At 38.2% G+C, this 26,225-nt stretch overlaps 1 protein-coding gene across 1 annotated transcript in view; it reads left to right on the top strand.

Annotated features, from left to right (window-relative positions):
• The window catches only part of LOC131876500 (histone chaperone ASF1-like), a 107,510-nt gene extending 83,157 nt beyond the window's left edge, over positions 1-24,353 (top strand). The window contains exon 3 of the mRNA XM_059221918.1: positions 24,024-24,353. Within this exon, the coding sequence (XP_059077901.1) occupies positions 24,024-24,353 (330 nt within the window). The remainder of the gene's footprint in view (positions 1-24,023) is intronic.
• The last annotated feature ends 1,872 nt before the right edge of the window (positions 24,354-26,225 follow it).

Below are 26,225 nucleotides of genomic sequence, written 5' to 3'. Positions count from 1 at the left end.
TCTAACAATTTCAACAGTAGGAAAATCCCTTGACCGGGTAGCTTTAACAGGATTAATGTAAAACCTCTAACCAAGTGACTCAAGTTCATTGAGTTCTTCAAATCCTCTAGCAAGGTAACCTTTAACAGGGTTTCAACCTTTAACAAGGTATATAGCCATCCCTTTACCAGGTGATCTTTAACAAGATCGGTTCCTAACAAAACCTTATTGTAAAGTCTTTAACCAGACTAGGCTCCTAACAGAGCAAGCTTCAAAAGAGTTCAAAACAAGCTTGTGGGTATTCATCCCCACCGTGGTTTTTCCCATTTGGGTTTCCACGTGAAAAATCTGTGTGTCATGAGTTGTGCATTTTTCATGTGATGATTGAGTATTCTTTGTTTAGGTGATTATGCATGCAGAGATAATGGTTATGGTATTATTGATACAACACGTGCATATGTATATGGCTGAAGTAGTTATCAAATGTTGAATGATATTTGAAGTATTCAATTTTACTGGTTTAGCTGTCTAAATTCTTACTGTGTTTAACCAATATTGCCATGGTTAAGTTCAGTAATGAAGACAATCGATTATCATTGTTTTAACTTGATAAGTTGTTGAGAATCTTTTGTCTGTACTGATTCACCCCCCACCCCCTCTCAGTACTAGTTAGGGTGTTTGTTGTTCATCATTATTCATCACCCAACATTCCAACTCTAAAAGAATTAGAAAGAGCACAACATAATCCAAAATTCAATAGACTCTTTGATGAAATTCTTAGAAACAATGCCAATGCTCATTTCTTGAGACTCGCTCAAGAGGGTGCCAAACTTCCCTCCAATTTTGATACAACACAATTACGATAACATCTGAGAAACATAGCCATCATGATGGTGGAGGAGGTAGAGACTACTTTCGCTATGACCCTAATTAGCAAGGGAATCCTCCACCTCCTCCTACTTGAGAAATAGACATGTTAAGCCAACAAGTAGAAAATCCCCCCAACAACTAAACAATGGTGTGAAGACCACTCGATTCTAATTTAATGACATTTTCTCATATCCATTTGATAGGAACATTCTTATGCCACCTTTTCCACGAGGGTTCGAAACACCCAAATTTGAAAAATATAGAAGCAAAGGAGATCCTAGGGACCATGTGTGAGTATTTCACTCTGCTTGCTTAGAGGTGGCCTATGAGTACACATATCTTATGCACCTCTTTCCTCAAAGTTTGGGAGGCACAACCACACAATGGTTTTCACCACTTTCGGGTGGTATTAGAACATTTGAAGAACTGATCCAAAAATTTATCACTCATTATGGACACAACATAGAATGTGACGTCACCATGGCATATTTGTGCAACACAAACAAAAACCAAGGGAGTTGTTCTCAACTTTCCGACAACAGTGGAGACAACTATCTAGCAAACACTCTCTTCATCTACTTGAGCAAGAATTAGTGGAAATTTTCATTTCCAAATTAAATGATGAAATGGAATTTCATTTGGACATGAAGGGCACATAATCCTTTGAAGAAATGATAACTCAAGGGCTCAAATGTGAAAGAGCCCTCATTAAAAAGGGACTTATCAAAATTTATAATGAACACAAATATGATCCTCGTCCACACTGTAATAGCGACAAACCAAAATTTTGGAACAAAAACAAGAATATTGTCAATGGTGGGATAGTGGACGCAAGAACAGTAAAAATTGCACAACCTGTGGTTAGGTTTGCAGGACAAAATCCCCCTCCTAACAACAACACCATCAATAACCCACAAAATCAAGGTTGCAATACACCACAAGAGGAACCAAAGCAAAAGCATCAAAATTACAAGCCAAAACACACATATACGTCCTTAGGGGAACCTATCAAAATGATCTTACACCAATTAATATCCTCCAATCTTGTGACCTTACCAAAAACATCCAATTATGAGCCTCAAGTCAAGCCTCCATGGTGGGGAGATCACAAATATTGTGAATTTCACCAAGGAAGAGGGCATAAAACAAGTAATTGCCATCGGCTAAAAGATCTTGTTCAGGATCTTATCGATAGAGGAGAAATTGAAATTGAGGGACATGACCCAAAAAAATCCAATGATGATCACTTAATGTTCAAAAATCCACTTCAATCACATGATCAAAGGGGTCCTTCCACCTTAGGGAGAAACATAGATACCACAACCAATTATACACAAGCCGCATACAATTATACTATGAATCACCTTTATGATGTGGATGAACAAGTTGCAACTCTTACCATAAAAGATCAAAATCCTACATGCAACATTGTTACGTGTCAAAGAAAGATTACCATTCGAGGGGCACCACCAGGAATGACACCCTTCCCCAAAACATATAATCTTGTAGAGCAATTGGATAAGATGCCAGCCCTCATCTCCATATTAGAGCTTTTACACTTATCCCCCTCACATAAAACAATCTTGGACCAAGCTCTCCAAGAAGCATTTCTTCCTACCAACCTCAACACAGATCAATTTCAAGCCATGGTTGGTAATCTAAAATCATCACCATGTCTCACTTTTACCGAAAGTGACAACACATCCTTCCAACAACCCCATAATGCCTCCCTCCATATTGAAGGGTTCGTAAACCAACATAGAATCAAGCAAGTCTTGATTGAAAATGGAGTCGGCTTAAACATATGTACCTTGCATTTAGTCACAGCATTGGGTTATGCAGTAGAATCAGTGGATGTTAGCAAGAAGATAACTATCAAAGCATATGATGATGCAAAATGTTCTTCCAAAGGAGTTGTTATATTACCCATTAGGGTAGGGCCAATGGTGAAGTATATAGTTTTCCAACTTCTAGACCTTCCTTTTCCATAAAATCTCTTATTAGGAAGACCTTGGATACATGCCATGCAAGCCGTCCCATCCACTTATCACCAATGTATCAAGTTTCCACATAATGAGGTAGAAATTACAATCCTCAGTAATGCTAATCCATTTGCATTTTGTAATAATATTCACCATCAGCCAAACATTGTTGTACCTAGCAATAGGGAAGCTATCACTTCCTCATCATATGTTAATCCAACCTCTCTTTCCATCTTAACAACCCCTACACCAAAACAGGAGAAATTAAAAATGAAAATGGTTGAGGAAGGTCGGGGTGAATATAATCTTAGCCAAATCTTTTGTGTTGGGCAGTTATCACATCCCCTAAGACTCATGACAAACCCCAAGGTTTACTTCAATCATTGCTAGCCAAAAGAACTTACACTTTGGCACAATTCACCCTTGGTAAAATTCAAGAGGAGGAAAACATGGATGAAGACCTAGCAGAATGGATCTACACAAACCCTCTCAACAAAGAAATCCTGAAGGCTAAGCTCCTCACTGACAAATATGGCAAAGGCTTCACTATAATGTAAAGAATGGGCTATGATGGCCATAGTGCTTTGGAACCTTGCAAGCAAGGATGAAAAGATCCCTTACAACCTAAGTTGAAACCAAGATATAAAAAAAGACTAGGTTTTCAAAAAGAATATGTTCCTAAGATTCGATTCAAAGGAAAACCCAATGTATTTGTGTATCAGCCAATTTCTCCAAGGATGCAATCCTTGACTATATCCAAAACACCAACAACACCAACAACCCCACCTCCAATAGTGCATAATCCAGTAACTAATGCACTATTCAATTCAAACGACATCCCAGTTTGGTACAGTAATCGGATGCTAGAGAGTGAATCTAAGACAGACTCACATTAGTGGGAATGGCATTTAGTGCATTTAAATACTTCAAAGGAGGAGGAAACATCACCTCCCCCACCTCATAAGGATATACCAGTTTATGGAGAAGCATGGACTAAAGATTTTTGGGTTCCTGAGCTAGAAGAAACTTCCACAGGCCCTATGTCAAATCTTGTGCCTGAATCTGACAAGGAGAGTACCATCGATGAACTTCACACCTCCATATTAAACCTCATTGATGCCTCCTACGAACTCAACTTAATCGATGAAGTAATGACTATCATTCATTCTGAACTCATTGAATGGAACCAGCCAAATCCTCCATGCCTTGACCATTTCCAAAATGATGAGGCACGCATAGACTTTCTAGAATTACGGGATAACATACCAAGCAGAGATCATAAAGATGGGTTTTCCATTGAACTTAACAGCGCAGCATACTTTGGGGTAGATGCCAAACCTTTCAACTGCAAAAATATTACAATAAAGCATGGATCTTCTAGTGAAAACCACATGGTGGCACTTTTGATCCCAAAAGAGTAAAAACAAAGAGCATATCCAAAGGTAAAAACCTCTTTGAGGCGCCTGAGGATGAAAGGTTTCACATCCTCCCCTTTTAGTATGGATCAAGAGAGATCAACCATCCTAATAAAAGAAATAAAAGAATTCAATGTGGGAACCTCTGAGACTCCTCACAAAATACATTTTGCATCTATATTAACTTCTGAAGAGGAGCAAAAACTTGTGAAATTCTTCCAGAATCACCAAATCAACTTTACATGGTCTTATGTTGACATGCCTGACTTAGATCTAGATTTGTTCATGCATCACCTAACTATAGAAAAAGGAGCTAAACCTATCAAATAAAAGCTCAGAAAGATGCACCCATAGATTGTTGTTCTTGTCAAGCCTGAACTTAAAAAACTTTTCGATGTTGGTTTCATCAGACCAATTGATTATGCAGAATGGATCTCCAATATTGTACCTGTTGGTAAACCTAATGGGGGCATTTGTATCTATATGTATTTCAAAGATTTAAACAAAGCATGTCCCAAAGATGACTTTCCCTTACCAAACATCGACATGATTATCTATCTAACAGCAGGTCATGTGATGTTTTCTCTTATGGATGGCTTTTTAGGATACAACCAGATTAAAATTGCTCCAAAGGATCAACACAAAATTGCTTTCACATGTCCATGGAGAAAATATTGTTGGAATTTAATGTCATTTGGTCTAAAGAATGCAGGGGCAACATATCAAAGAGTCATGACTACCATCTTCCACGACATGATGCACACAATAATGGAAGATTATATGGATGATTTACTTGCTAAATCATTAACAAGAGAGGGTCATCTTGCAGTACTGGATAAAATCTTCAACAGATTGGAACAATACCACATCTGTCTCAATCCAAAGAAATGTGTCTTTGGAGTAAATTCTGGGAATCTCTTGGGACACATTGTCTGAAGTAAAGGCATTGAGGTAGATCCTGCGAAAGTCAAGGAGATCATGGAAATGCCACCTCCAAAGAATATCAGTCAATTGAGGATATTACAAGGGTGACTACAATCCATTCAGCAGTTCATTGCACAATTGGCTAGTAAATGTCATCCCTTCACCCATATGTTACATAAAAATGTTCGCTTTCAATGGGATGAAAAATGCCAGCAAGCATTCCAAATGCTTAAAGATTACCTAATGAATACACCATTGTTGATTCCACCAGATCCAAGCAAACCTCTATTGTTATACATTTCAGCTACAACCACGACATTAGGAGTATTGCTTGCACAACATAATGCAGAAGGAAAAGAATGCGATGTCTACTACATCTCTCGAACACTGGTAGGCTATGAACTCAATTACACACCTATTGAGTGAGCTTTTGCTAGCAGTTATCTTGGCAACCACCAAATTAAGACACTACATGTTAACACACAAAGTACAACTTATTGCCAAGATAGATCCACTCAAGTACCTACTCAGCAAGGCAGCATTGACAGGACGCTTGGCCAAATGGGTTATGATCTTGAGTGAATTTGATATTGAGTATGTGGACCGCAAAGCTATCAAGGGACAAGTTATTGTAGATCAGTCGGTTGATGCACCACTCAAAGGTGACCATCCCCTTATTTCCAACTTTCTGGATGAGGAAATTTTCTTGATCATAGCTACACAACCCTGGAAGATATATTTTGATGGCTCATACACTAGACATGGCTCAGGGGTAGGTATTCTTTTTATCACACCTCAAGGTGACAGTATCTCGAAGTCCGAAGTCCCTTAGACTCACTTTCCAATGCAAAAATAATATAGAAAAATATGAGGCCTTGATCACAGGACTGAGATTGGCCATACAATGGAATCTAAAAGAGCTACAAGTATATGGAGATTCCTAGCTAGTCATCCGACAAGTCACTGATGAATACCAAACAAAGGATGATAAGCTCATCCCATACAAAAGGATGGTGGATAGTTTCAAAGAATCATTTACAACTATCACATTTGAGCAAGTACCAAGAGATTAGAATTGAGTTGCCGACGCAATGGCTGCAATTGCATCTCTCTTGGATCTTCCACAAAATTCGACACACTATGAGTTCTTGGTTGAACAGATTTGGATCCCCTCTTATGATATCCCTGAATATGAAATGATGTCGCCTTATCGTTTTTGACTCCCCATGGTATGGTGAGTTTTTCACTTACTTACATGACCACACATTTCCCCCTAACCAATCAAACAACCAATGAAAAACCTTTATCCACCAAACCACTAGATACACCATCATTGTCGAAACCCTATACAGACGAAGTCTTGATGGTACTCTCCTTTGATGTTTGGAACAAGATGAGATAACAAAAGCCTTGGAAGAGGTACATGAAGGAATTTGTGGGGCTCACTCAAGTGGTCCTTCACTAGCAAAGAAAATCATGTGATCTAGATACTATTGGTCCTCCATGGAGAAGGACTCCTATTATTTTGTCAGAAAGTGCAAGAAGTGCCAAGTTCATGGAGATCTGATACATGCCTCAGCAACAACCTATCACAACACCATGGCCCTTTTGTCAATGGGGACTTGACCTTGTGGGTAAAATTCATCCATCTTCATCCAACGACATAAATTTATCATTACCGCCATAAAGTACTTCACCAAGTGGATCAAAGTCGTTCCACTCACCCAAGTCACTGGCAAGCAGATCACCTCATTCATTCTCAATTACATCATCTGCTAATATGGTGTCCCCATGTCCATCATCACAGATAACAGGCTCCCTTTAAAAAATTAAGATATTTGTGGACTATGTGAGAATTTTCATATCCAACACCATTTTTCCACCCCATATTACCCACAAGGAAACGGTAAACCATAAGCATCCAATAATAATATATTGAGGATCCTAAAAAAAAACAGTCAATGATGTTGGTCGTGTGGTGCAGGAGCACCTAGTTTTATTGATGCATTTTCAAAATTTTGGAGTGATTGATCATGTTTGGGTTCAATGAGTGAATAAAGGACTATTGAAAAGTCCAAGTGTGTGGTTTAAGGTTATTTGTATTTTTGTTGTCTCTTATTTTAGCTTATTTGCTCAATTTTGGCTAAAGTGCCTTTGTAAGCCAAAAATGGCATCATTTTGCAAAATTGGGTAAAACCCCTTGTAAGGCCTCATAAGGATTTTGGAAATGTTATTTGATTATTAGGGAACCATCCTAGGGGGTTTAGAATGTGTGGATATGTCTAAGTTGCGAAAATGCATGGTGGAGCAAAAGTTGTCATTGTTGCTTAACAACTTTTTGCAATTTTTGAAGCAACTTTTCAAAAATGATCAAATTGGTGGTTGAGGAACCGATGGGTGGTTGGTTATGAGAAAGGAGACATATATAATTATTTTTAAATCATTTTAAATGGGTTGAAAGATCCAAGAGCAAATTTTGAATAATACTTGAAGGCAATTTTTCAGATTTTTGCATAAAACTTGTAATTTTGGTTATAGCAATCCATACTAGATGGATTATTCTGAGTAATTTTCTTTCATGGTGGTTAGGAATTATTTTTTTTGGTGCTTTGGAAGTGATTATACTCCTCCATAGTGCAATTTTAGTGCTTTGTTTGCAAATTTTCTTGAACTGCAGTGCTCTCGGTCTCAGCAAGGTATTAAGACCCTAGCAATGGCTCCAACTTGAAATCCCATTGTGTTTTCTCAATGGCCCTTGGGATTAAAGTAATGGAGCTTGTGTAAAGTGTGTATATTCATTTTTTTTCCTTGGAGATTGCATTGAAACAATTTTCTATCAAGTCCTACGTGAGCTCTGTCATAGCTCAGCTAGGGAACTTGACTGTTATGTGCACTTTTGCTTGCAAGGATGATCAAGTGTGTTTGTGCCAAGTGTTTGGAATGGAAGAAGGAAGCCTAGTAAACTCTCAGAGAAAGGATGGAGGTGTAACATGGTGTGTAGAACAATAAACCCTATTAGAGAACACACTAAACCTTAAACCCTTTAAAAAGAGCCATTTTGGGGTTTGTACTTGTACGGACGTATCAGACAACCTAACCTCTTAAATCTCAAATTTTCTCCAAAAGGGTATTCAGACCATTAAGTCCCTTAGGAGGTCTTTTGGATTTTTTCTGAGCAATTGAGCAAAAACCGTGAAGGTAGGGCTAAAAGGGGCTCTTAGGGCTACTAGGCCTAGAAAATAGGAACTTGTGAAAGAGATGGAGAAATGGAGTGAAACAAGTCACAAAACCACATGATAGAAGTTGTTACACCATCTCAGCATCCTCCTAGTCCCCTGCAAGTGAAGGTTAAACATTTTGATGTCTTGATGGTTGAACTTACTCTAGTGAGTTCTAGCCTAGATCTTGAGTAATTGAGCAAACTAGTTGAAAGAGAGTTTCCCAAAAGAGTTTAGGTATTAGAATTGGTTCATGAATGAAGAGTAGGGTATTAAAAAACATGGAAGGCCACCATGATACCTCTTTCTAACCTACAAACTTAAATTGCAACTCTTTTGTGAGATCCTCCCTATCAAAGTGGTATCAGAGCAAGTTAATATTTGGGGGGAAACTAGTTGATGTCAGAGACTAGGTCAGCAGGTGAAAATAGCCTCTGGATGGTGACCAATGTAGAGTTAGCCAAAAGAGTAGAAGGCCAAGAGGAAGATAATACACTCTTCAAGGAAAAGTTGCAACTATTGGAGAACAAACTAGGTGAAGTAGAAGACAAGACTAAGAAGGTAACTATCAAAATCAATGAGGAAAAGGGTAAAGAAGTGGTAGAAGAGGATGACACACCCGAACCAGATCCTATTTTCCATGAAGAACCTTTCCTTAGAGCCATCGAAGCCTTAGGAGGTAAGTCCCTAGAAGGAGTGCCACTTTTTTGTGGAAAAATGGAACCAGAAGTGGTCATGGAATGGATTGAAGAGTTGGAGAATCACTTTGAATGTGATGGAATTAGTGAATCACAAAAGGTGAAGGTAGCCAAATCTAGATTGAGAGGATCATCCTTGACTTGGTGGAAGTTCATCCAAGAGGAGAGACAAAAGGAGGGTAAGAACCCAATTGCCACTTGGAAAGGAATGCTAGCCAAGGTGAGAGAAGCCTATATCCCTGAAGACTATAAAATTCAATTACACAAGAGGAGACAAAATTTGAGACAAAGAGAACTAGATGTGAACAGCTACACTGAAGAATTTTAAAAGTTGTGTTTGAGATCCAAGGTGGTGGAAGATGAAATCGTCAAGGTTGCCAAGTACTTGAATGGTTTATGGTGGAATGTCCAAGAAGAGTTAAGTTTGTTGTGTCCTAATATTGTCCACAAGTGCTATCAATTGGTACTCAAGGCGGAAGAGATGAGTAAAAAGAAACAAGAGCAAAGCAATAGAGGCAGAGGTAGGGGAACAGATGGCAAAGCTCATAGAGGTAGCTATGGTGGAAGAGATGTAGACCAAAGATCCCAAGGGGAATCCAAGTTGGTAGAGAAAAGTGGGGATTCCAATAGCAAGAGTAGCTTTAGAGGAAGAGGATCTAGCAACTCTAATAGAGGAAGGTCTAGCGGATCAGGAAGAGGGTCCTATTTCACCACAATGAAGTGCTACAATTTCCATCAACTTGGACACCCAGCCTATAGATGTCTTGAGAAGTCTTCTTCATCCCAAAGAGGTGAAAGGAGAATAAGTTATATTCAAGAAGATGCAAAAAATGCGAAGACATCAGAAGTAAGTTTAGATTTTGAGGTTGGAGAGAATCTCATGATGAGAAGAGTTTTGATCAAAGAACCGGTTAAGGAGTAACCTAGTCAAAGAAGATCCTTGTTTAGGATAAAGTGCAAGATCATGGGTAAAGTGTGTAGAGTGGTGGTGGATTTAGGATCCACTGATAACATAGTGTCAAAAGAAGCAATAAGAAAACTCAAATTGCAAAGAATTCCACATAGTGATCCTTATAGGGTTACTTGGCTCAACAAGGGGCAGCATGTTTTGGTGAATGAACAAACTTGGGTGGAGTTCACCATAGGAGGCTACAAATACAAGATCATGTGTGACATCTTGCCAATGGATGCATGCCACCTACTCCTAGGTAGGCCTTGGCAAATTGATAGAAAAGCAATACACCATGGAGAATAGAATTCATATACCTTTCAAAAAGATGGAGTTACCTATAAAATCCAGTCCTTAGGATATGAAGAAGAGAGAAGATCTAAAGGTTCCAATGTGCTACTAGTTGGTGAGAAGGAGTTCATAAACACTCTCAAAGAAGGAGAAGGAGTGGGGTTTGCACTTGTTGTGAAACCAAAATAGGAAAAGAATGACAAGAAGGTTTGTATCTCGGTTGAAGTGCAACAGATACTCAATCAGTTCAAGGAGATCATAAGTGATGGAACACCTTCCACTTTGCCTCCTCAATGTGTCATAAGTCATCACATTGACTTCATACCCAGAGCCTCATTGCCTCATAAAGCAGCCTACAAAATGACACCGGAGCAGAATATAGAAGTAGCTAAATAAATCCAAGAACTTTTGGATAATGGTCTGATAAGGAAGAGCATCATCCCATGTGCACTTCCCACCATTTTGGCACCAAATAAGGGAGGTACTTTGAGACTTTGTAATGATTCAAGAGCCATCAATCGGATTACAATCATGTGTAGGTTTCCCATTCCAAGAATTGAAGATTTGATGGATTGTCTAGGGGGTGCTAAGTATTTTACCAAGATAGACCTCAAGAGTGGCTACCACCAAATCAGAATCAAGGAGGGAGATGAATGGAAGACAAAATTCAAAACCACATAAGGACTTTATGAATGGCTTGTTATGCCATTTGGACTCACAAATTCCCCTAGCACATTCATGAGACTCATGAATGAAGTACTCAAGGATTACATTGTTAAATTTGTTGTTGTTTATTTATATGAAATCTTGATTTTTAGTAAGTTTAAAGAATAACATCTTAAGCATATGGAGATTGTATTGAAGCAATTTTGTGATGAGCAACTAACTATCAATTTCGAGAAATGTGAGTTCATGAAACAGGAGTTGGTATATCTTGGGTTTGTCATCTTAAGTGGTGATTTGAAGATGGATACCTCAAAGGTGGAAGCCATAATCAGTTGGCCTACACCTAAATAGCAAGTGAAGTGAGGATTTTTCATGGTTCGGCGCAATTTACAGGAATTTCATCAGAGGTTTCGGTGAGATATGTGCACCTATGCTTGATACAATCAAAGGAGGTGTAAAGACTAAATTTAAATGAACAAAAGGGGCTCAAAAAGGATTTGACCTCTTGAAGATAAAGGTGGCTACTCAACCTATCCTTGTTCTTCCAAGCTTTGACAAGCTCTTCACCATAGAATGTGATGCAAGCAACATAGTAGTTGGAGTGGTTCTAAGTCAAGACAATAGACCAATTGCATTTTTTAGTGAAAAGCTCAATGAAGCCGAGAAAAGGTATTATTCCTATGATTTGGAGTTATATGCACTTGTTCAATCACTTGGGAAATGGAGGCATTATTTATTACCTAAATAATTTATGGTTTATACTGATAACCAAGCTCTTAGTTTTCTCAACTCCCAAGAAAAGTTGAATCATAGGCATATCAAATGGGTAGAATATTTGCAATCCTATACTTTTACCATTAAGCATAAGAAAGGTCAATGTAATAAGGTTGCTGATGAATTAAGTAGAAGGTTGCTAATAGTTCAAGAAGTACAACTCAAGAGCATTGGAGTTAATAGTTTCAAAGGGCTATATCAAGATGATGAAGATTTTGCTGCCATCTACAAGGTTTGTCAAGAGTTTAGGAATTACTTTCATGGTGAATATGTAGATTTTACTTTGCAAGATGGTCTTTTATTCAAAGGAGGACAACTTTGTGTGCCAAGAGGGTCCATGAGAGAAAACTTGATGCAAGAGAAGCACAATGGTTGCTTAAGTGGTCATTTTGGGTTGAATAAGACATTGAAACTTGTTCAAAGATTCTACTTTTGGCCAAAGATGCAAAGGGATATCAGAAAATATGTGGAGCAATGTGTGGTTTATCAAAGGGAAAAGGGAACCTCTTCTAATGTTGGACTCTATCAGCCATTACCTATTCCAAACCAGCCATGGGAGTGTGTAAGTATGGGTTTTATTGTTAGTTTACCCAAGACCAAAATTGGATATTGATAGTATCTATGCTGTGGTAGATAGATTTAGTAAAATGACCCATTTCATTCCATGTAAGGTGACTCATGATGCAAGTCATATTGTTCATTTTTTTTTCAAGGAAGTCATTAGGATTCATGGCTTACCAATCAACATAGTGTCAGATAGAGATACAAAATTCATTGGTCATTTTTGGAAAACTTTAATGGAGAGATTGGGTACTAACTTGTCTTTTAGCTCAGCCTACCATCCTCAAATGGATGGCCAAATAGAGGTGGTAAATAGGACACTTGGGAACCTTCTCAGATGTTTGACAAAGGAGTATGGACAAGTTTGGGATCAAATCATCCATCAATCTTAATTTGCTTACAATGACAGTGTGAATAGATCAACCGGTAAGAGTCCTTTTGAAGTAATTTATGAGCTTCATCCAAGAGGTATGTTGGAGCTTAGAGACATTGGGAGTATGGAGAAAAAAATTGGACATGTTGTTGACATGGCTCAGTCCATGAAAGAGATTCATGAGTAGGTTAGGCAGGCTTTATAAGAAAACTCTCAAAGAATCAAGGACAAGGTGGATGAAAAGAGGAAGAATGTATAATTTGTTGTTGGTGACTTAGCCATGGTTCATATGAGAAAAGAAAGACTTTAGAAAGGTTTCCCTAGAAAACTTCAAATGAGGAGGATTGGACCTTGTAAGGTCTTGGCTAAGTATGGGCAAAATGCTTACAAACTTGATCTACCCGGGGACATGGCTTTGTCTCCTATTTTTAATGTTGTAGACTTGGTGCAGTACAAAGGAACACTTCTAGAGGAATGAAATAGAGTCTCAGACATCTCTCAATCACTTTCAAACTTTCCTTTTCCCCCTCCACCTATGCTACAAGTCGAGAAGCTGTTAGATTCAAGAATCCTCAAGAAGACTAGGCATACTGCCTATATGGAACATTTGGTTAAGTGGAAGCATCTTCCAAAATCTGAGGCCACTTGGCTACCTAAAGTATACTTTCCAAATTTTTGAATTTCCCTCTCTTTGTTGCCTAAAGGAGTCACTTGACTTCTTTCTCATTGGGGGAGTATGGTGCAGGAGCACCTAGTTTTATTAATGCATTTTCAAACTTTTGGAGTTATTGATCATGTTTCGGGTCAATGAGTGAATAAAGGACTATTTAAAAGTCCAAGTGTGTGGTTTAAGGCTATTTTTAGTTTTTTGTCTCTTGTTTTAGCTTATTTGCTCAGTTTTGGCCAAAGTGCCTTTGTAAGCCAAAAATGGCATCATTTTGCAAAATTGGGTAAAACTCCTTGTAAGGCTTCATAAGGATTTTGGAAATGTTAGTTTATGATTAGGGAACCATCCTAGGGGGTTTAGAATGTGTGGATATGTCTAAGTTGCGAAAATGCATGGTGGGGCAAAAGTTGTCATTGTTGCTTGACAACTTTTTGCAATTTTTGGAGCAACTTTTCAAAAATGATCAAATTGGTGGTTGAGGAATTGATGGGTGGTTGTTTATGATAAAGGAAGCATATATAATGCTTTTTTAATCATTTTAAATGGGTTGGAAGATCCAAGAGAAAATTTTGAATAATACTTGAAGGCAATTTTTCAGATCTTTGCATAAAACTTGTAATTTTGGTTATAGCAGTTCGTACTAGTTGGATTAATCTCAGTAATTTCTTTCATGGTGGTTAATAATTTTTTTTTTTGGTTCTTTGGAAGTGATTATACTCCTCCATAGTGCAAGTTTAGTGTTTTGTTTGCAAATTTTCTTGAATTGCACTGCTCTCGGTCTGAGCAAGGGATTAAGACCCTAGCAATGGCTCCAACTTGAAATCCCATTGTGTTTTCTCGATGGCCCTTGGGATTCAAGTCATGGAGCTTGTGTAAAGTGTTTATATTCATTTTTTTCCTTGGAGGTTGCATTGAAACAATTTGCTATCAAGTCCTAGGCGAGCTCTGTCATAGCCTGACTAGGGAACTTGACTGTTATGTGCACTTTTGCTTGCAGGGATGATCAAGTTTGTTTGTGCCAAGTGTTTGGAATGGATGAAGGAAGCCTATCAGAGTCTCAGAGAAAGGGTGGAGGTGTGACATGGTGTGTAGAATAATAAACCCTATTGGAGAACACACTAAACCTTAAACCCTTTAAAAAGAGCGATTTTGGGGTTCGTACCTATACGGACGTATCAGACAACCTAACCTCCTAAATCTCAAAGTTTCTCCAAAAGGGTATTTGGACCATTAAATCCCTTAGGAGGTCTTTTGGAGTTTTTCTGAGCAATTGAGCAAAAATCATGAAGGTAGGGCTAAAAGGGGCTCTTAGGGCTACTAGGCCTAGAAAATAGGAACTTGTGAAAGAGATGGAGAAATGGAGTGAAACAAGTAACAAAACCACATGATGGCAGTTATTACACCATCTCAGCATCCTCCTAGTCCCTTTCAAGTGAAGGTTCAAGATTTTGATATCTTGATGGTTGAACTTACTCTAGTGAGTTCTAGCCTAGATCTTGAGTAATTGAGCAAACTAGTTGATAGAGAGTTTCCCAAAAGAGTTTAGGTGTTGGAATTGGTTCATGAATGAAGAGTAGGGTGTAAAAAAACATGGTAGACCACTATGATACCTCTTTCTAACCTACAAACTAAAATTGCAACTCTTTTGTGAGATCCTCCCTATCACCGTGATTGGCACATTCGTTTGAATCTAGCACTATGGGCATATCGAACTAGCATTGGAACCCCTATAGGTGCAACCCCCTACTCACTGGTTTATGGAGTAGAAGTCATCTTGCCTATTGAGGTTGAATTACCATCTCTACAGGTCTCCTTGCACAATCTAATAATCATGAATAATATTGACTCTCATGTCTTCAAGACTTGGAACTACTTGATGAAAAGTGACAAGCTACCTACAATCACCTAAAAGCCTATCAACAACACATTAGCAGGAGCTATAATCATAGGGTCAAACCTCGCACATTTGAAGTAGGAGATCATTTTCTTAGGGATAATCCTCGCAATCAACCAAACAAAGAACATTGGGGCAAATTTGAATCCAATGGGTTGGGTCATGTTGGTAAACAGATTTGTCACTGCGGTCGTTTACCTGAAACTGACCTTGTTTGCCTGATAAGTAGTGACAAACGTTCCAACAGTTGGAGAGATCATTCTGTGAAACACGATCTTCCTCTGCGTTTGAGAGGGGCAGCTCCCTCGTATGATAGGGTTATTTAGGATTTTGTGTACTTTTAACCTAAAAGTACATAAAGGAGAAAACATAAAACTAAAAAGGAATAAAGATAGAAACCCCAACAATAGACATACGACCATCAACTGAGATTTCCCAACATTAACAACAAGTTACAAGGGGAGTTTATAAGGTAATATGCTTAGCCATGAGATGACGATAAAGAAGAATGACAAATCTCAACATACAAAGAGATAAGACACTTCAACACATTCAAACTAAGATACCAAAGGTTGCTTGTGCATCCTCACATCAATCATACAGATCACACATGCATAAAAAGACTACCAATTTGACATACGAGAAATTGATAATGATAACACATGAATACATTTAGAACATACGAACTAAGACATATTCTTCATTATCCTTTTGGAAATATACAAGTCCAAAATCCTTTCTATGCATGGTGCAAATCAAAATGTCATTACAAGTTTCTCCTAGAATTCTAGCAGAGTTTTCCCCTCCGTAAAAAGTTCTCCCCTCTCATTACAAATAGCCTTGTATTTATAGGCTTCCCAGAATAACCACCTTAGTAACTAACTTTAAATCCTGGGTTAATAACTAACTCTTTTCTGTGAGAATTTCAAAGAGTTAATAACTTACACACTTATGCGCAGAAAAAGTCAATTTCCTAACCTTTGGTTACAATAAGCGACACAAGTCACTTTTTACAAAAAGAACAACTTGAGACTTTATAATTTTGATAAAAAACAAAGTAATAAGTTATGTTGAGGTACTTCTTTGTCTTTATCTTCATTTGGACTTTCAATATGTCTTTCCATTTGAAAGGAAACGACAACCTTGAGGTTCTAAGAATTTAAGGGATTGATTGTTGCAATACGCCCATGCATTGATAAAATGATCATTGACACAAAGAAATATTTGTCCACGAATAACTTGTCTTTGAGGAGATGCTCTCCAACCACCCCTACATCTACTAAGTATCTTCACTTGATCGTTATCACTTGAATTTATTCAAATCCTCATGAGTTGTTGTTTGCCATCATTTGGAAGTCTTGAGTCTTATTTGGAACAAATTTGATGTTCTTCACAATATAGAAAGTAGTGTTTCTTTAATGAATCCCTTTTCAAAGCATTCCACTTTTCCATTAAACCTCCATTCTAAAATATAAGAAATTACAAGAAATTTGTTGAGATCTTCAATATTTAACCAAGGTAACATTGTGAGATGCCATGAATATACAACACTTTGTGAACCTATCATGAGATCATATCTCTTGTGACATTCCATCGAACAACTTCTATGCATCTTCAACCATCTAGATACATGTCTACTGGAGCATTTCAAACTATGATATTGAAATGGACCTCATCTACTGCGTATGTTTCCACATTTATCATTAAGACAATCTGCCCAACAAATTGCACACATCCTTATACCTTCAATAAAATGCAATTACAATATGTTTCTACACCTTGCAAGCAAGTAAAACATAGTATGAGTGATGTATGAATCATGTATCACCAATAATCTAATGCTCCACTTCCTCTATTTGTCATGTCCATTTCTCCAGCTTTGTGTAGCTGCAGATCTTGCGTTCATCGCATTAGATGAGATGACAGCTTTATGAGGTGGTTCGTTAAACGCTTGTGTGCTGCATTAATTCAAACATTTTGAGAGCTTCCTCGCAAACTCCATTCTGTGCATATCTTGCGTTCATCACATTCCATGAGACCACATTTCTTTGAGGAATTCTGTCAAACTATTCACATGTGTTTCCTGTGCTTTCCCTATGCCCACGATCTGCTTCCATGCTATTCTGTCAAAATAGATACATGACTGGAAAATGCTTGAACGCTCCACTAAAGAATAGGGGTTTTAAGGAGAGAGACCCCTCCCTACTATGGGATAAGTACCTGATTGCCTGAATGCAATAACGAGGCCAGAGTAATTAATTTACTATTCAGTTGGGCTCATGACTTGAATGAAGACCACACATCAGACTGGCACTCTAACCCAATACATCGGATGGATTCTTCTTATTCCTAAACATTCAAACTGTGAATCTGGAACTATAGTAGACTAGGTACCTACTGATGACCCATGGATCCTTGGATAACCATCAATGCTAGTAAGAAATGACAAGAACAAGAATGACTAAAGGTGAACTATATTTTGGGTCACGCCGCTCGAAGATGACTGGGCATTGTCAGCCAATTCGTTTGGTCTTCTCCTTACATTGAAAACAAGATCAAACCACCAAAGAAACATTCCCACATTGGCTCATGAAAGTTAATGCCTTTTCAACTAATTCATTTCGCATATATCGTGCAGTCATTACATTCCATGTGATGACATATCTTGGAGGTATTATGTCAAACAATTACTGTGCAATATCCATGCTTCCACGTCTGTCATTCAACTTGGGCAAATTGCAATTGCTTGAAAGTTTCTAAAGCCTTTTCAACAAATTCATTTTCCATATGTCCTTTAATTGGGTATTTAATGAGATGACATCTATTTGAGGTATTCAATCGAACAATTCACATGTCACTGTATGTTTCCACATCACACATTCCATAATATATATTCTATCAAAGAATGGCTTCACTTTCTGCTAGCTTGAGCTCCTCTTCAAATAATTTTGTCAAACAAATCATGTATGCTATCTGTGCTCTCCCTATGCCCACAGTCTGCATTTTGTAGATATCTAGCGATCATCGCATTTTGTAGATATCTCCCTATGCCCACATGTCTTTGAGGAATTATGTCAAACTATTCATGTGCATTGTCTGGGCTGCCATGGTTTACATTCATTGGTGACATACTCCTCCTTTATGGTGACTTGTCAAAGAGTAAATGCCTTGTTCTATGGTTGCATTATCACGTGGACTGTGGTGATCTCCCAAAATAGTTTATGTATATTTCCTCAAAACAGCAGCTATGCCCCTATATTTTGCCTATCAATCATTCCAAGCAGCTGCAACTCCACGCCTGACAAAGTTCTTTGATCCTCTATGTTATGATGAATATCACGGTGGATTAAGTCAACCTCAGCCAAAGGCATTCATTCATTCTGACAATCTACACCTTCTAGACTTCGCATCCATATTCCATTTTGGGTATGTTTGTGCTTCTTTCAGTACATTGATGAATGTTCATAACCCGCTACTTGAAGCTCTCTTTTTTTTGTTTTTAAAAGCTCTTACTCAAAAAGGTTAAGAATGCTCACTTTTTGAGCATTTCTAACCTTCTTGACAAAGTGGGACCCGCAAGGTTAAGAAATGAGGTTAGAAATGCTCAAAAAGTGAGCATTTCTAACCTTTTTTGTGAAAGGTTAGAAATATGGGTTAGAAATGCTCAAAAAGTAGGCATTTCTAACCTTTTTGACTAAAGGTTAAGAAATGAGGTTAAGAATCCTCAAAAAGTGAGCATTTCTAACCTTTTGCTTCAAAGACTGTGATTTTGACTTCGGAAACCATTGATCACAGAGGGGAATCAAGGAGGAATGCAACTGATGTTTTTAGACAACTTTTTATCGCAAATGACCATACATATTAAAATAATTTAAAATATTAAATTATTATTTGAAAAATAATTTGAATATTTAAAATTTATTTCTTTGGCTGGAGAAAAATGACATAACTTTCAAACGGTAGGGAGTTAGGTCTTGAAATTTGAAACACACGTAAACGGTAGGGAAATGGGTCTACAGAATTATTTACACCTTATGACAAAGCCTAAGATGAGATATTTTAATCATTTTGGGGCAACGGACACCAAAAATTTAAAGTTTAATATATGACAAATTACGAACTAGGTTCAGGTGAAAATTGGCCACATGACACAAAATGATGCTAATGACATGCTTATCAAATGGTTTCCTTCAGTTCTTGGTAATTTCCAAAATTCATCCACTTTTCATATTCTGACTGGTAAGGACCTTGGATTGTGTGTTCATTGTTTACACATAACACCCATTGGACCTTTACTCGACACTGAGAGTGATTTGAAGTTTAAATTTTAGGTAGGCCAAATATGGGGGCAATAGCTGGCTCTAACTGGGGACAAGGACTACAAAGGACGCAGGATGAACTTAAAATCTCTGGTTCACAGGCTAGTGCACTATCCATTGGGCAACAGATTCAAAGAGGAAACAACACATGGAACAGCTGGAGAAACTAGACACAAACCAAAAATGGGACGAACACAACAAAACTTCTAACTAAAGTACGTACATGGTAGGAAAATCCCACCTCAAACTTCTCCAAGATTATCATACAAAATCATTCATAGGCTGAGAGAAATAGGCACCTTTGCGGATAAGTGGCATGGATCCATGTGACACCTGTAAGCTCAGCAGGTTGGCAAGATCAACATGTAAAAGATGAGAAATATCTTTGAGCAATGAACCAAACAACCATATCTCATCATAAACCTGCGAGCTCTCTTGAAAGACTTGGGTACCATTTTGAACATTATTGGCAATTTGTGAAATATTCTCAAGCATGCCTATATCCTCTATCTAAAGATCCCTCTGATAGTCTGGTTTGCAATAAATTAATCCATGAATTGGGCAACCTTCATATAATCTGTAATGTGAAGAAATTTGAGTTGACACATCCATTGAATCTTGTTCATGACTATCAGCTTGAAAAACACTTGTAGAAATACACTCATCTGAAATCAAAGGATTGAGACACACACTTTTACCATGAGAGAAGTCATCATCTAAAGCCTTCAAACACCAATCTGGAATACAAACATGATGAGAATCAACTTCATGGGCTTCCTTCATTAGATCATCCATTACCTCATTTATCTTTGCATTCTTGGTACAGTTCCCAAAACTATCCTCTTTGATAGGGGAGTCTTCTTGATTTAAAGATTCAAAAGGAGGATTGCTTTGAACCTTGAATACTTCATAAGGCATAGATTGCAATTCCATCAAGATAGGGACATTTGTTGATATTCCTACATGGATTTCATCTTCAAACTGCCCATAGACATTTGTATTACCTTTTATGTTCTCTTGTCCCAATGATTCCTCTTCATCACATTCTTCATGAAATTTGAAAACTTCATACTCAGGTGGCATATATGGTAAAGCGTGGATGCTTGATGGTTCATCTTCTTTCTCTCGAGGTTGATCTAGAAGTTCAGTAGAGGTCTCCATTTTTGAAGATAAAGAATATGTCTGTAAAATTTTACTTTTGGTTGCTTCTCCATTGGTCATATCCATACAAGACTGTCCATTAGGTATCATACCTTTAATTTCCATGGAAAATTTTTCATCTTCAACTGTTAGTGATGGATGAATGAGAATATCCTCTCCACACAGAAAGTCATCATCAGAAGAATTGAGACACCAAGTTGGAATGAGAACTATAGGAGATTCATCTTTATTACTCTCCTCTTCATCATTTTCTTGAAGCTTGGCCTACCTGGAAGTCTTGTAATCATATATTTCTCATTCAAACTCTTTGTTTTCAGTTTCATGGAAGACTTTTTCTTTGCTATGACAATCTTCATAATGCTCATGGCATACAGGAACACAATCTTCTTTTTCTATCTCACTCACCTTTAGATCTTTCTCTTGACATGTATCCTTACAAGTAGATGTGACTCCATCTTCTTCTGTATATACACATTTTAATGAGTTTCTTTCATTACTTTTCTCATGGGAATTTATATCAATGAGAAAATGATTATCTTTCTCATCTTTTTGTTCTCGAAATTTCGGTAAAAATGTCAGGGACTAGGTGCAAAGTGCACCGGTCCAACCAACTTTTCACCAAATTTTTAGGACAGTTAGATATGATGATATTAGAGTGAATACCAAAGTTACAGCTGATTCCAGGATGTTTTGATATACGAAATTGGGCCTTAAAGGTCGAAATAGGACATAATTAGGGTTTATGATTTAATGATTAATTGAAGGAATAAAATGAAAAGGGGCACACTTAGGGTAAAGGGCCCAACTTTATGAGGTGTGAAGTGATGAAATATGGATTTAAATTTAATTAAATTGATTAATTAAATACTTAAAAGAGATTAGAAATGTAAGATGCAAAACACACTAAGGTGGGTGCCAACCCAAGCATGGAATTGTACCACCCTAGCAAGGGTGTACAATTTATGATGCTACATTTAACCCCAACTTTAGCGGTCATATGATACTACATGCATATGCAAGATAAAGTACAGAAAAGTAAACATTATTTTGAAAAATGATATATCCATAAGTTGTTAGACGAAACCCCCATCGGTATCTACAATACACAATTAGGAACCGCACCCTACAAAACCACATTTTAGATCACAAAATCATCTAATGCTTACTAAGTAAAGTGATGAAATTCGTGGGTAGCTATATGTCCCCCCTATTTTAGCTTGCTTATTAGGGAGGTGAAACAGGGTATCATGTTTACCACAATGAATTGTGATAGATACCTTGATCATAAGAAGGCTCAATTGTACATCAAAGCGCTTTATGGAACAAATATGGAGAAAGAGAGAAATTCATGATTCTGACGCCATCGAAGGTGCGAAAATCAGAGCTTCCTAGCTAAATTTATGATAGATTAAGTGAAAAGAGCAAAATTAGGGTTTTTAACTTAAAATCGTAAAAATGAAAAAGTGCATACCTCATAAATATGAAAGTGACACTTTTATTTGTCACTTTTCGACTTTTGGCACTATTCACTGTAGAGGAGCCTATGCATTAGTCATCATGCCTCGATGTTGACCTGAGCAACCCACGCAGATGGAGATCCTATGCCAAGTAGTGTTGATCGAGAGACCGCTCTATGAGGTGAGTTGACCAACCATTGACTCGTCATTGACTTTCCCTATTTCCTTTGTTTTTCATATCGATGATGTCAACGTCTGATTGTGCACGTTCCCCCCTGTCCGGGCACCACAGTCCCCTAGGGTGCCCTGGTCCTCCCAGGGCGCTCTGGTCCTAGATGGGTGCCCTGGTCCACTCAGCGTGCCCTGGCCCCTATTTGGAGCGATCGAGGGTTGTACGCGATCAGGTGTTGGATGCATAAAATAGATGTGATGATGTTTTTTATTAGATGATGATGATCAATGAGTGATTACTGATGATTTGGTGGTTTCACTTTGCAAATTCTTCCCTACATCTATGAGCACACTGTCGGCCACATCTTCTAGAGCCTCTAGAGTCAGATTCTAAGGCTTTCACTAGAGGATAGGGAGTTGTTGCATTCAGTAGGTTTATGGTACGTGATGACCATGTCTGCCATCAAGTTCTATCCCGCGATGTTGATGGAACTGATGGAGAGATGGGACGTGGATACCTCCACCCTTCTTCTACCTGTAGGGGAGATAATAGCCACCCTCGAGGATGTATATCACATACTTCATCTTCCCATCAGAGGAGAGAAAATGAGATACTGAGTAGACCACATTGCTACTGATTATAGGAGGGAGCATGTCTACTGCATTGGGAGAGAGATGCCCATTGAGACGAAGGGTCGTATCATGATCAGTTGGCTCTTGCATCCCATTGGTAAGGTTTCATTAGTGAGACAATTGATGATTGCTACCATTTCATTATCCATGTGCCCTAATGGGCATGACACTCACATGCATGGAGGTCTTGCTTATGCAGTTAGAGCTATGGAGAGACATCAAAGGGTATTCTCCTGGGGGCGGAGCATGCTAGCCCACCTCTTTCATGACCCAGAGAATACGTGTTTGGATAGAGATGTAGCCTAATGACTTACACACTACTACAGATCTGGATATTTGAGAACATTATGTGTACTAGACCCGCTCGAGTACCCATTTATTTGGTTCTAGAGCAGCCTAGGGTGTTCGCATATCCTCTCACCCATGAGAGGCGGTTCAAAGATTTGCTGCATTAGAGAGTGACATTTGATAGATTGACATCAGAGGTTATCAGATGGAGACCCTACCTCAGGATGTACATCTGGGCGGGTATACATAGGCAGTTGTTTTGCATGCAAAGGAACGTCTACTAAAGGGACGGTACAACCACATTGTAATCTCATTCTACTTCGATCGAGTCCGGCGGCAGTTTGGGTTTGAGCAGTGTGTCCCTACAGATGTGCCTATCTATATCTAGCACTCACGTGTGACTCCTAGGATGGGAACCATTTTGAGGCCTACTAGCGACGAGATTGATATCACAGATTCAGATGGATCGGATCAAGATATCGTGACCGGCTATAAAAATGATGTGGGCACACACCGATGATACATCACATGGTGGGGTAGGACATACCCTGGAGCCATATTTCTAGTAGACTTCCCTAGACATAACCCCAGACTATGGAGACACACGGGTGATGAGGAGGATATTTATACATCTGAGGGCCATGTTGAGGACACAAATGATCAAGATGAGGATACAGAACAACATGGGGTTAGTGGTGCAGGAGAGGGAGACCATGATGGTGATGATGAGTAGGATAGAGAGGAGAAGGATAAGGAGGACGAGGAGAACAAGGATGAGGAGGATGAGGAGGGTAAACAGGATGAGGAGGGTGAGGAGAATGAGGAGGGTGAGGAGGAAGAGGAGGTCAAGGAGGATGAGTTAGATGCAGTTCCTCATCACTCTGAAGATGACACCATAGCCCTGGATCCACTAAGAATTCCATTGCAAGTGGAGACGGACCCTATAAGGGATCTTGATTCTAGTCTCGATTGTCCCATGCCCACTGTGAAGAGACATTATGAGTGCGGAGAGCCTAGCGGTTCCCAATCACATGAGGTCCCTTTCCACCACCCTTATTGGTGAGAGAGAGATCCAGGTAAAGTGTTTTTATGATTATTTAATTTATGCATCTTAATTATTAGATTTGATGATATAGAATGTTACTGATGACAAACCTCTTTCTATCTCTCTAGTTGGCGTCCAGGAGTGGCGCTCCCTTATCTAGAATGCAATGATAGCTCTCATCACAACCACACATATTCCTAGCTCCTCGTAGATAATGCATAGACCATGAGGGAGTGTCGAGTGGCATGAGGACCTATTCACCCCCATTCGAGTCAAGATGAAGGTCTGGAGAGAGAGAGAGAGAGAGAGAACTTTGTTAGAGAGGCTACAACGGATAGGGCGACATCTAGCAGGGGCTCAGGCAGAGGCAACCACATATCATGGGATCATGATGGAGAGGGATCAGAAGAGCTCCTCATGGAGTCACTCTTGTTCCACATCATGATACACACCCATGGGTCCACCCCCACGACCAGATCAGGAGAGGACATCTAGTCACCATCCTGCAGCTGCTAGTCCTACGGATAGGAGATGATTGTATTGCGATACTTTTTTATGTCCAGTGATATACATGTTATGGCATTGATGTGTGTGTGTGTGTGTGTGTGTGTTTATCTCAAACATGTTATCCTAATTCTTGAAAACAATGTATGCATTGCTTTGATTAAAAGTAACATATTTGGTAATGAACATGTATGTCTAATTTAATTTCCATGTGATTTATTTCTCAATGCTTCATGATTAAATTGATACATGTGTGATTTAATTAAATAGCTAAGTATTTAATTAAATGCTACCTTGATGGTGTAGAAGAAAAATATGTTAAGCTTAAGAATTATATGATTAATGTGATTTAATTAAACCCAATTAAACACAACATGATATAATCCTACTCGACACATATGAAATCGTATAATATGCTAGCAGATATAAAATGTGTAAATCTATTATAATTTACATAAATGAATCCAAGACAAACCATCAAGTGAAGAAACATGGTTGTCAAGATTGAAGTAATGTAGACTAAACAATATAATATCATTTAATACCACATACTTTAATGAAGATTTGCTAACATATTATCCAATTTGAAGAAATAAAAGGTGCAAGGAGAGAGAATAAACTATAAAGAGAGAGAAAAGGACATAGAGAAGAAGACTAGGCATAGTGTCTACGAAGATGCATAGCATTTATGGGTTCCTTGAGAGGCATACCTTCCACATCTGCTATCTCGTAAGAACCTGATCCATAGACTTCAACGACAATATATGGTCCAACTCAATTAGGGCTGAATTTTCCTTTTTCCTCAGGTAAGGCATTCACATTGCGTTGATTTTCATAGAGTACTAAATCACCTACTCAGAAAGAATGTTGAATGACCTTATCATTGTAGCTTTGTTGTAAAGTTTTATGATACGCTTGAATATGATCAAGAGAATTTATACGTCATTCATCGAGCATCTCAAGTTGTTGGAGCCTCTGTTATCTATAAGAATCATCATCCACTATACCTTTAAGATAAACCCTTATAGATGGAATTTCTAAATCCAAAGGAATAATAACATCAACACCATAAACAAGAATATAAGGAGTACAACCCATAGCAATAAGTACGCTCATCTGGTAAGCCCAAAGAGCGTAGATCAACTGAGTATGCCAATCCTTACCATGCTTGTTCATGGTCTTATGAAGGATTTATTCGATTATTCTATTTGAAGACTCAACTTGACCATTTGATTGAGGATAGTAAGGTGTAGAAAATTTATGTTGAATATGATATTTCTTGAGAAACTTCTTAACATAGATTTGTTTTTAAATGATGTTCCATTATCTGAAACCAAAGCGGAAGGTATTTCGAATCGGGAAATAATGTTATCTAAAATGAATTGA

This window comes from Cryptomeria japonica, chromosome 6 (assembly GCF_030272615.1).
Source record: "Cryptomeria japonica chromosome 6, Sugi_1.0, whole genome shotgun sequence".
NCBI classification, from domain to species: domain Eukaryota; kingdom Viridiplantae; phylum Streptophyta; class Pinopsida; order Cupressales; family Cupressaceae; genus Cryptomeria; species Cryptomeria japonica.
The sequence above is the reverse complement of the archived record's forward strand: the minus strand, read 5'-3'. Positions and strand labels throughout refer to the sequence as shown.